Source organism: Gossypium hirsutum, chromosome A04 (genome assembly GCF_007990345.1).
Source record: "Gossypium hirsutum isolate 1008001.06 chromosome A04, Gossypium_hirsutum_v2.1, whole genome shotgun sequence".
Classification (NCBI taxonomy): domain Eukaryota; kingdom Viridiplantae; phylum Streptophyta; class Magnoliopsida; order Malvales; family Malvaceae; genus Gossypium; species Gossypium hirsutum.
In genome coordinates this window covers 9,804,520-9,816,748 of record NC_053427.1, presented here as the reverse complement: position 1 = coordinate 9,816,748, position 12,229 = coordinate 9,804,520, and the positions used below count along the sequence as shown (strand labels likewise).

Here is a 12,229-nt window from a genome sequence, read left to right as displayed (position 1 = left end):
TAGTTGGTTCCGTCAAGAGACTCGAGCTTGGAAATATCAGGAATGTAACACCCCTAACCCATATTCGTCGCCGGAACAAAGTTACGGAGCATTACCAGGGTTTACAGATTAACTACAAACATTTCATATCATTTCACATTTATATCAGACATCAATCATAAAGTCCTTTATATGAGCTTTCGAGGTCGAAAATATGCATTAGAAACAAATCGGGACTAATCTGGGTACTTAGAGAATTTTTTGAAAAATATCAAAATTTTCCAAGGTGCAGGGGACACACGCTCGTGTGGCCAGGACGTGTGTCTCACACAAACAAAAGACACGCCCGTGTCTTAGGCCTTATGGGCATTTGGATTAAAAACATACGGCTGTGTCTTAGCTCATCTCTAAACTTGGGAGCTTACCGAGTTAGGTCACACGGCCAAGCCACACGCCCGTGTCTAGGCCGTGTGAGCATACTGACTTGTAATAAATAAGTGTAGGGGTCACACGGCCAAGCCACACGCCCGTATGCTAGGTCGTGTGAGAATATCTGAGCATTCTGTTTTAAAAATTTAATGATACATGGGACACACGGCCAAACCACATGCCTGTGCATGAGGCCGTGTGTCATACAAGGCTAAGACACACGCCTGTGTCTCTGCTTGTGTGGACAAAAATAGGCTATTTATAGGCCATATTTCTCATCCAATTTTGGTATTAACCTAAACACAACAATTTGCACAATCACAAGTCACAATAAGACCTTTAATTCATGCTAAACTCAAGTTCAATACATGTCATAACACTCTATATGTCCAAGTATTCAATCTTACCTAATTGAACATATAAACATATATGCATATTTTACCAACCATGTTATCTTAAACCATTCATAAACATATCCATAATTTATTCATCACTCAACCATATCAAACACAACAACATGATAAAGACACACATATATACATATTAAAATATGTCCAACTCAAGCCATTTCAATGGCTATTTACAATATAATGCTATTAAGCCAACATTGGCCAATTTACCCTATACATGCCATTATAACCAAAATTAGTTTTCTATATGTACTGAAATCGGCCAATGGATAGTGTGATGATATCTCAGCTAAGCTTTTAACCCAACGAGCTTCCGAATTACTATAAAACAGAGGAAAATAGAACAGAGTAAGCTTTAAAGCTTAGTAAGTTTGTATAACATGGTAATTAACTTACCATTCATTCATGTAAAGAATAACATGCAAGACACACCAAGTTGGCCAAAAACCCTAACACATATCCTCACCAACCATGTTAGTCATGTATTTCATAGAAATATCAAGAAACATATATGAGCTTAATAATAATCAAAATTGCCATATACATATACTTTTCACATCATGAATCCATACAACATGTACAAATTATTTCCCTGTATTTCAGATATATTCGAGTAATAATTCATGTTGAACTCATGTTATTTCATATAAGAACTTTTCCCATTAAACCATTTAAAATATCGATGGATACACGAGTAGTACACATGAAGTGTACAAATCTGTAATCTATCAATTCATGTTTGGGAATGTTCATACGAGTACATAAATGGGAAGTTCTCTCTTGAGCCATATGACGGGAAACTCATTCAAGTTATATAACAAGAAGCTCATAAGAGCCGTAATCGGGAAGTTCAAGTGAGCCAATATCAGGAAACTCTAGAGAGTCATTAAACAGAAAGCTCATAGGAGCCAGTTATCGGGAAGCTCACAAGAACCATATAACGGGAAGCTCATTAGAGCCAAATATAGGGATGCTCGTAAGAGCTGTGGTGTGTCTGCAACATATGCAGGATCACAACCAATCGATATGCTCATAAGAGCTATTAACAGAAAGCTCGTAAGAGCCATGTATCGAGTAACTCAATAGAGCCATTATCGGGATGCTCATGAGAGCTAAAAACTGGATGCGCTTGCGAGCTATGGTGTGTCTACAACACATGCAGGACCATAACCAATTCGGGAACCTGTATCCATCGAATTTCATTTATTCAAACGGGACTTAATACTTTTCGATCATCGTCGGATATGTGATTAATTTCATATACATGACAATAATACAATCACATACATACAATACAATTAGTACATATAAATTCTCAATTTAGTTATATGAACTTACCTCGATAATTGTACGTTGATTTGTTGTCTACTAATCTGATGCTTTTTCTTTTCCACGATCTAACTTCGTATTTGATCTATCTAGATCTATACGAATGAATTTAACACTAATTCATATTCAATTCAATCCAATTCACATTTTTGGAAAAATTACCATTTTGCCCTTATACTTTTGATTAATTACAATTTCATCTTTAAGCTCGGAAAATGAAATTCATGCAATTTAATCCTTATTCCAAGCCTAGCCGACTTTTACATATAAAAATTGTAACCCATGTATTTCACAAAATTTAGAATTTTTCTATAAATTTTACATCTTTTCAATTTACTCCCTAAATCATAATTTCATCAAAATTCCCTTTACAAAAGTTGTTTATCTATCAACAACCTTTCATTTTCTACCATAAAATTTCATAATTAAGCTATACTCATCCATGGAAAAACCCTAGTACTTTGATAATTTTGCAAATTAATCCCTGAGATAGCTAGATTAAGCTATTACAATCTCGGAAACATGAAAATCATTAAAAACGGGATAAGAATACTTACCCAATTAAGCCAAATAAGCTTGCTCAAAACTCAACACCATAGCTAGGGTTTCCATGTTTTTAATTTTGGGAATAATGATAATATGATGATATTTTTTTTATTTTGTTATTTATCATCTTTAATTATATCATCTTTCCAATTTCATCCTTTTCTTTATTAAATTTTCCAAGGATGAATTATCATATTTATCTACTAACTCCTCTTAATGGTCTATTTTCCATATAAAGACCTCCAATTTTGAATTCCATAGCTATTTGATTCCTTTAGTTACTAGAATTCAACTTTTTTGCATTTTATGCAATTTAGTCCTTTCATCAAATTAAACATGTAATCGGCAAAATTTTCTTAACGAAATTTTTATACGACACTTCTATCATAATGCAGACCATGAAATAATATTAAAATAAATTTTCTTCCGGACTCAAATTTGTGGTCCTGAAACCACTGTTCCAATTTCACTAAAAACGAGCTGTTACAAGGAATGTATTTGTTCATCATGATAGACATGTTTAAAAATAGTAAAAAATTTGCTTCTAAATTGTAGGAAATATACTGCTGCAAAACAAAATCGTAAGCATAGACTGGATAAATAAATAGTGTGTAAATAAATGAAATAATAACCGTGTCATGGAATAACCACTGCCTTAGAAGCAAATCCGTCCTAATTTATGTAATCGTATAGTGGACGTTGCCCTTAACAATACTTCAATATTTGTACACCCAAATAAAGAAGATTAAACAAAACTGGTGTTGGTTTTCTCAAAGAAAAATAATCGAAAAATAGAGCTAAAAAATTGATCGAAACATATACTGAAAAGAAACAAGTGAACTATGGGAGAAAAGATAGGTTGTTGTTGTGTATGTTATATAAAATGAGGAGAATATTTGAGCAATTTAGAGGACATTTTGAAGGGGAAAAACGATAATTTGTAAGGTTAGTCGAACAGCCAGAAATGACCATAAGCTAACAGCCAGAAGCGACCATAAGCCTATAACCAGAAATAGACTTTTTTAAAATTTTAACAACTTAGAAACTAAAAACTGTTAAAAGAAAAATAATATGTTTTATTTTAAAGAAAACAACAAAAAATTTATCCAAATAGAAACATGCACGGTACTTGTCGTAGACATGTGTTAACACAGATACGGGCTGGGCGGGCAGTGGCGTGCGTGTGTTTGGCCTTTAGTCTTTGTAAGGCCCAAAATTTGCCCGGCCCGTTACAACACAAAAACAAAAAACCAAACTTAAAACCCTAACCTAAAACCCGGATGGCCCAACAAGCCCAATGCCCAAACCAAGAACCAAAGCAGAAACCCTAGTGGCTCCTGCTTGCGCCGCAACAGCGACCCTAGCCCCCACGCCAGCTACCTCTGTACCCTCCAGAACAGCCCCCATACCCGCGCCAGCACAGCCCCGTATGCCTCACGCCAAGGGCCAGCGCATGTCCTCTGCTCCGTACCTGTGAACAAGACAAACACAACAGCAGCAAAGCAAGGAAATATTGTATTTTTCTATTTTAGTTTCGGCTATAAAGCCAAGAAGGCACCGATTGTATTTTTTTTACACAAGCAATACAAACACACGCACATTTACGCATACCGAAGCAATAGAAAGTAAAAAAATAAGGTGATTTTCCGTTGTGAATCTCCGGGGGTTTATTACGCTTTCTTCTCTCTTGATCTGTTCTCTTTGATTTTCTTTTTCATTTTTTTTACATCTAAAGATAAAACGAAAAGAGGAGCTCACCTTTGTGAATGGGTTACCGAAATCCTTATTCACTTCGTCGAAATCGAAGCGTGGGATAGGATTTCAGGGGCTGAAACTGGCAATTGTTGAACCGGGGTTTTAGACTAAGGTTGTACGCGTCGTTCTCCACTGATTGCAGTGGGGGTTGGACTGCGCAGGCTCTTGAGTAGGCTGAACGGCGATGATAGACTCTGGGTTTTCCCTTTTTTTTTTACTTCGATTTTTTGGAGAATGAGATGTGTTTCATTAGGGTTTTATTTTGGGCATTTGGGAGTGTATAAGGTGATGCCGTTTTAGGCCAAGTTCAATGGCTTCAAAACGGCGCAGTTTAACCAGTCCTAACCCGATGACCCGGCCCATGTTCGGATGGGATCCGCGAGTTTGGCCTCAGAGGGATAATTGCGCCCCAGGTCCCTCCCCTTTGTGCAGATGCTCAATCGTCTCTTGTTTGCTTATTTATTTCTTTTTAAAATTAGCCCTGTAATTTGCGCGTGTTTGCGCTTTAGTCCGTGTCTCTGCTCTGCGTTTTAGAACTTAGGTTATTTCCAGTTCTAGTCCTTTTACATTCACGCGCATTGCACTTTGGTCTTTATTTCTATCCTTCTAGTTTATTTTATTTATTAATTATCCCTTTAGTCTAATTTTATTTCAATTGAGTTTTTTACTTAAATTTGTATAGTTCATTTTTTAAATACATTTAGCATTCATCTTTTAATTTTATATATATATATACATTTTAAATTACTTTGATAATTTACTTTGTTTTTTTTTTATTTTTGTTTAAAGTATAAAACTTTTATCTTAAAATTACCTTGCATATCATGTTGTTTTCAAAATCTTGTATAATATTTAATTTATGTTTAACTTATATTAATGCATACATGATTTATGACAAAATTAGTTTTCTTTTATACCCATTATTAGTTCCATGTTATTTTACACATATAATTTCTTTTGAATCTATTTATTTGTATTTCCCTTCAAATTTATTTCGTATATAGTTTATTCTTTGAAAAAATATATTTTATTATTTTCTTGTTATTTAAGATTATTTCATATATATGTATTATTATACTCTATATTGATTTGTCGTTCTGTCATGTATGCTGTCATTTCTTTATTTTTATTATATCTTCATTATATATTGTTTACATTGTCTTTTCATTATTGTATGCATATCATTACCTTTAAATAGATATGTTTTGCTTTTGTTTTTTAAATATTTTTGCATGTCATTTGTTCCAAATCTCTTCTTTCACAATGTTTATTTTAATATTATTTATTAGTTTTATTTTTATATATGCAAATCATTTCAAACCCTTTCATATGTTGCTCATTTGTAATTTTTCATATTAAATAGTTTTCAAATTGTTTCCATATTGTTTTGTATATTTTTTGTATTTCTTTGTTATAAATTTGTTTTCATACTTATATATACGTAAATGTTGCCTATATTATCAGCTTTGAATGGTTGAACATTATGTTTTTACACGCATTGTTGATCTTCTATTGTTTTATGTATTTCCCTTTAAATCTATTTCATTGTATATTTCCTTTTAAATCAATTTTATACATATATATATCAAAAAATCTATCATGTATATAGTTCACTACATAAGAACATATTTTATTATATATTCTTTTGTTATTTAAAGAACCTTTCATGTTTTGTATATTATTTAAGTTTTCTTTCATTTTGTATGCATATTGTCGATTTAAAATAGATGTATTATTTTGCATGCTATTCGATTCAAAATCATTTTTGCTAATTATTTATATAGTATTTTTATCCATGTAAATTATTTCAAATTCGAGCATGTAGTATTCGTTCATCGATTCATCATCTCTTTAATTGTTTTGTATCATATTGGTTTTATTTTGTTTGGTACATTATGTGGAAATTGTTTCATATTATTTCGTGTATATTCGTTGCACATCATTAATTCGCCTCCTTATATATTAGTATATCAATCGTTGTTTACCCACGCTTGTAAACTTTGTTGTTTTAAATTAGTTGTTTGCTTGATTTGATTGGTTAAATAAGATTATGTTGTCTTCATTTACCAAGTGTCGCATCTTATGTGCATATTACCCCATATCATCGTTTTCCACTCAATTTTTGAAATGTGGTTTTATAAAATCCAAATTTCATGATTAATTCCGTCTTATTAATACGTTTTGAGCTAGTTTCATAAATATTTAAAACGAAGGCGATATTCGATATTTGACAATTCGTGGAATCGTGCCCTAACGTGTTGGGTTGCAATTTCTCAGTTGCTCAAAGTAATCAAAGGTCCCTTCAAAATTTCACTCGTGTCTTCTAAAAATCCCTTAAAACGAAGGCAATACTCGGTGTTTGATAATTCGGGAATCATGCCCTATTGTGCTGGGTTGTGATTTCTCGTTTGTTCAAAACGATCAAATATTCCTTCAGGTTTTCACTCATGTTTTTTAAGAAAACCCTTTAAAACAAAGGCGATGTTCGATGTTTGGCAATTCGAGAATCGTACCCTACTGTGCTGGGTTGCGTTTTTTCATTTGTTCAAAACGATCGAAGATCCCTTCAGAATTTCACTCACGTTTTCTAAAAACTCTTTAAAATGAAAGAAATGTTTGATGTTTAGCAATTCGGGGAATAGTGCCCTATCGTGCCGGGTTACAATCTCCCGTTTGTTCAAAATAATTGAATATCTCTTCGGAATTTCACTCGTATTTTCTAAGGTGAGGCAATGGTCAATGTTTGGAAATTCGAGGAATTGTGCCCTACTGTGCTGGGTTTCGGTTTTCCGTTGGACTAAATAGTTGAGCACCCTTTTGTGATTTTCAAATTATAAATTTCGGACGTCGAAACAGGAAGATTTTTGGCAACCAACTCGGGTTATTCAAATGTTATTAAAAAAGAACCACATTTCAAAAATATTTTTAATTTTAAACATAAGGACAGTATTTAATCGATTTGGTACCAATTTTGGGCGTAGTGAGGGTGCTAATCCTTCCTCATACGTAACCGACTCCCGAGCCCATTTTCTCATATTTTCGTAGACTAGAATCGTGGTTTTAGTAAACCAAAAATATTTTATTAAAATAACCAAATTCTTAGGTGACCCGATCACACCAAAACAAAAGGATCGGTGGCGACTCCATGTATTTGTTTTCCAAAAGTCGATTCCCATATTTTAATTTAAACTTAAAATTTTAAATAAAAAGGGTGGTTTCGACAGTCTTAATTACTCAATGAGGGTAAGAGACAAGACTATATTTAAACTCTCTTATAAGCCTTTCCTCAACCAATGTGAGAATTGTCGCTTTGCATTACCAACGGTACAAATTTAAACTTGAAATTAAAAAGATGGGTAAAAACTCTTGTGAAAAATAAGACCTCTTCAAAGTAAACTAAAAATTTTCCTTCTTTTTGCTAAAAAATAAATAATGGGAGTAACTAAATATTGTCAATTGAATTAGTTTACTACTAACTCACATATTAAAACATGTATAAAAAATAACACTTCTACCAAACATAACAAAAGTTAATTAATTGAAATTCAATATGATAATTCTTTGAATTCCATCTTCACAATTCTTCTATCGTCTCTATCTTTTTGTTAATGCTATTATCACTATCTTAGCAACTGGAGACCGTATCTTCTTTGAGTGTCAGTTCTTAAAGTCTTTGGGAGGAGGTCCTGCGACTATGCTCACTACAAAGATAAAGTGCTGGAATAGGCAATGAAGAAGTTAGAAGGGAAAGCTCTAATTTCCATAGTTTTAAGGCTGGCTTGGAGATCTTATATCAACTTGATATGGCAAGAGAGAACTAACAAGCAATTATGCAATTTACATCTGAACAAGTGGCTTTTGATAGGCTAAATGAGATAATTAGGATGAGTTTGTCAGGAGCAAAGATCAAACGTAATGATGCTGTAAATAATAAGATAGGAATACCTCGGGCTATAGACTAAAATAGTGTGTAAATAATAAGCTATTCATGCCTATAAAAATTTATATATTTTAAAAATTGCCTTTATAATAAAATACTTTAATCATTATTTAAATAGGATGATGATTAAAAATTTTGTTAAACACATTTTTGACATAGGTTTAAACCATATAAACCCATCCCTTACCCGATATTGTATAAATAAAGTCACATTCCCTATCACTTCTCAGTATGCAAAATGTTACGAATAAAATCTACATTTAAAAGAATTGTAACGGAATAATTATGATGAATCTAGGTATCTAGTATCACTGGAAATGCATATGAACAACTTTAAGTACTTCGAAAATATGAACAACAAATAAAATCTCCAACCCAATTTTCCGTCTATATATATGGATTAGAGATTTTTGCTGAAAGCATCCGACCATTTATGAATGGAAATTAACAAGAACGGCGTATGAGCCAAAGCTTAGCTAGCTAGGGATCTTGACATTTCTGAGTTCTGATTAGACGTACCTAATAATTTCAGTAACAATACGATTGCATACGACAGAAAATAACACATGACTATATGTCAAAAATAGTATAAAACCAATTATTAAAGTGTTAAAATTTACATAAATATATGTAAAACTTTAAACATAATTATGTAAATAGTGGATTCCAAGATTTAACTGCAATGTAAAAAAAATGAAAATGATGGAAAGGAAATCTTGACCATTGAGTGGAAGAGGGGAGATTATGTAATTAGTTATTAACTTTGAAGAGGAATCCGATGATGTACCATATAAATCAAGCAACATTATGAAGATATGGGACAATATACTATATAAGTGGGGGATACCCCTAGAAATTATGAAATAAGAAAAAGATATGAAAAAAAATAGGGTTATTATTTGACTGCCATTAATCTTAAATCCTAATATTTAATCAATATTAAAGTACAACATCACTAATTGATATATTCACGGATCTAGATTAATTAGGGGTAGGTTTGAACGGGTGGTGCGTTTACTTACGGTTAGTGAAAAATAACGGTGACAGTAGGATTAGATATTATAATGATACTGTAGCATGAGACAAAAAGTAAACTAAACACACTGTACCGCATCTCACCGTCCATCCAAACCCATCATGATTTAATATGCATAATAGAAAATAATTATGGGATTAAAAAATTCAATATATATGTACTTCCTAGAAATGCTAACTTCTCAATGTATTTTGTTTTTTCCTAATAATTTAAGGTACTACCATCCTAGTACTAATGTTGAAGGAAGATTCCATAGCAGTAAAATGCTAGTTTTTATCTGAAATCATTAAAAGAAATGGAACAATTGAAGTAAAATAATTAAATTTTCATTCATGGAGCAAATTTGACTGCTTCTGCAAAATACTAAATAACTGAGAAAAAAAATTACTTACCCTCTTCAACTACACTTTTGGTTCTCATTTAAAACAATAAACAACAGTGCTGATGAGCTACCTATGTATAAAAAGTACCAATATCTTGCCTGATCCAACAAGGAAATGCAGATGAAGCAAACTGATTCAAACTCTTGCAATTTTATTTTAGGACCTGAAATTAATCAAAATCAATAGACTTAAATATAAAGTACTTGAAAAATTTTGGGTTTATAGAGATATATTTGAAAAAGATATATAATTGGTGGAATTTTGTTAATAATTTGGGGCAGTTTCACATCATAAAACAATAATTTTTGATGCTTTTACAGTATTTCATTTTGTGTCACTAATTAATATTAGCTGCACGGTAATTAAATGTTTTATATAATTATTATTCTAAAGAACATTAATGTTTTACAGTATATATTTATATATACATATATAATAGTGAAGGGATTGTATGAAATTATGATTTCACGCAATTTTATCCTTTTTTAATAGAATAATTACAAATTAAATTTTTTCTTTTGATTTTTAGTTTTTTCCTCTTGAAAAATTTTAAATCCAACTAAAACGGTTGAAAATCAGGAGAAAAAATATGATTTATCATTCTCTTACTAGAAAGAGATAAGAATGGCATAGAATTACAGTTTTATACAATCATTTTCCTATTATTATATGTTACTTCAGGATAGTAAGGACTAGAGAGAATAATTAAAAAATGGAAAATTATTTTAACTTAGCAAAATAAATAATACTGGGATTTTTGCATGTAAATAAAGGGGATAAAGAATAAGAAAAACTAGTGTTTTGTTATTTAATTAAAGGTAAAGTTGCTAAGTACTGTTTATTATGTCTTGTCTTTCTTAAAGTAAACTATTGTACAAAATTAGGGTTTTTGATGGACATGGGCTCTAGGGTTTTTTTTTTAACAGTGGGAAACAAAAATGTCTGGCCTAAATTGTCAAGATTATTAAAAAGCTTAGTTTATTTTTCAGCTATGGCAGTATTGAAGTGAAATAAATAAAATAAATAAATTACCAGTTTTTTATACATTAAAAAACCCGTAGAGAAAATCAAGATTGCCGCACAGTGAAGCTTGAGGTATCTTCATTGGAATTCAATGGAGTTTTCTTCTTTTTTTTCTTTTTATAAGGAATCCCTCGAGCTTTAGCTTGTGAATCCCTTACTTCACGAAGGTAAATCCGGATGGAACCGCCTGCAAAAGGGTTGGCCCCCGGCAACCCACCGTTCTCTTCGTAAGCAGCCCGGAGTCGGCCGATGAGAGCATCGAGGCTACCCCAAGCTTGTCTAAGAGGACAAGTACATGGTCCCGGCGGATCAGGTTGGCCGAAGAACATGCAACCTTGTAGGTGCACCTTAGTCTTCCCAAACTGATCTAGGTAACGAAGGAAATCAAGGACATGATTCGCGTTACACTGGGAAAGTGCCACCGGTGGCCGGTGGTTCTTTAAGTACTGACCGAAAGTGTTCCAATCCCTTCTCTTCTGTGACTCGTACCTGCTTAAAGCAGGCGGACTTTGCTGATCAGCACCAGCACCGGCGGGGGTTGGTCTTGAAGACCCTTCAGCTATTTCTTTGCCTTTGTTGATTGACATCATTATTGATTTCACCTGGAAAGAGCGAAGAGGGAGATGGAAATGGAAAACAAAGGAATTTTTGAAGATATGAGGGGCTAAATTAAGATCACATCAATGGAGGTAATTGAGGGGACAAGGTGTGGGTCCTTTGAAAGTGCTTTAGCTCTTCTTTTTCTTGCCATCACATTATTTTCTTCTTTAATATACTTTCTTTTCTATATATTTATAATTATGCTTTCATCATTAATAAACTCAAATTTTTAAAAATTCAATTAATTTTAATTTTAATAAATTTTAAAAAATAAAAATATATTTAAAACTTATGAAAACAAAGTTCAAATTAAAATTAAAATTAAAATTAATTAGGTTGGTTACTATAGAAATATAAAAGTTAATTTTATTACTCTCTTCCTTTCTTTACTCTCCTTTTTACTCTTTTCCTATAATTACATGTCACACTTGCATGAGACATCCAAGTTCCTTATTTATGCTCTTTATACAGTTTTTATTTTTATTTTAACAATTTTCATCCTTCATATGTATATAATTTTCATCCAAGTTCCTTTATACCTTTTAACAAATTTCATCTTTTAATTATGCTCTAACTATATCGTCATTCACTTTAAATAGTGTTTGTCCATAATTTGTATCTTCCATTATTTATTTGGCTACTCTAAAAACAAAATTGATCAAATTAGTTACTTTATCGTTAAATGGTAAAGAAAAAATTAATAGTGCATTTTCACGTATTATTTTGAAATAATCAAAATAAAAACAACTCTATTAAAATAATGAACAATTAGTTTAACCTAATTTTAACTAACATAAAA

At 32.0% G+C, this 12,229-nt stretch overlaps 1 protein-coding gene and 1 long non-coding RNA gene across 3 annotated transcripts; both read right to left on the bottom strand.

The window, feature by feature from the left end:
• Nucleotides 1–3,748: 3,748 nt before the first annotated feature.
• Nucleotides 3,749–5,047, bottom strand: LOC107898606 (uncharacterized). The gene is made up of 2 exons (XR_001684458.2): nucleotides 4,452–5,047; nucleotides 3,749–4,164 (listed from the first exon to the last, which is right to left on the bottom strand). It is a non-coding gene; the product is annotated as an uncharacterized lncRNA (long non-coding RNA).
• Nucleotides 5,048–9,734: 4,687 nt separating this feature from the next.
• LOC107898605 (protein LIGHT-DEPENDENT SHORT HYPOCOTYLS 7) lies at nucleotides 9,735–11,523 on the bottom strand. Of its 2 annotated transcripts, none has more exons than XM_016824106.2 (2): nucleotides 10,853–11,523; nucleotides 9,735–9,970 (listed from the first exon to the last, which is right to left on the bottom strand). In XM_016824106.2, exon 1 carries the CDS (start codon nucleotides 11,418–11,420, stop codon nucleotides 10,875–10,877), a length of 546 nt encoding a protein of 181 aa, XP_016679595.1. In that variant the 5' UTR covers nucleotides 11,421–11,523; the 3' UTR covers nucleotides 9,735–9,970; nucleotides 10,853–10,874. The 2 variants fall into 2 exon arrangements, with proteins under 2 accessions (XP_016679595.1, XP_016679594.1); XM_016824105.2 differs by having other exon boundaries at nucleotides 10,840–11,513.
• Between the last annotated feature and the right edge of the window lie 706 nt (nucleotides 11,524–12,229).

Coding starts and splice junctions, on each gene's coding strand:
- LOC107898605 (XM_016824106.2), bottom strand. CDS start 11,420: ATGATGTCAATCAACAAAGGCAAAGAAATAGCTGAAGGGTCTTCAAGA.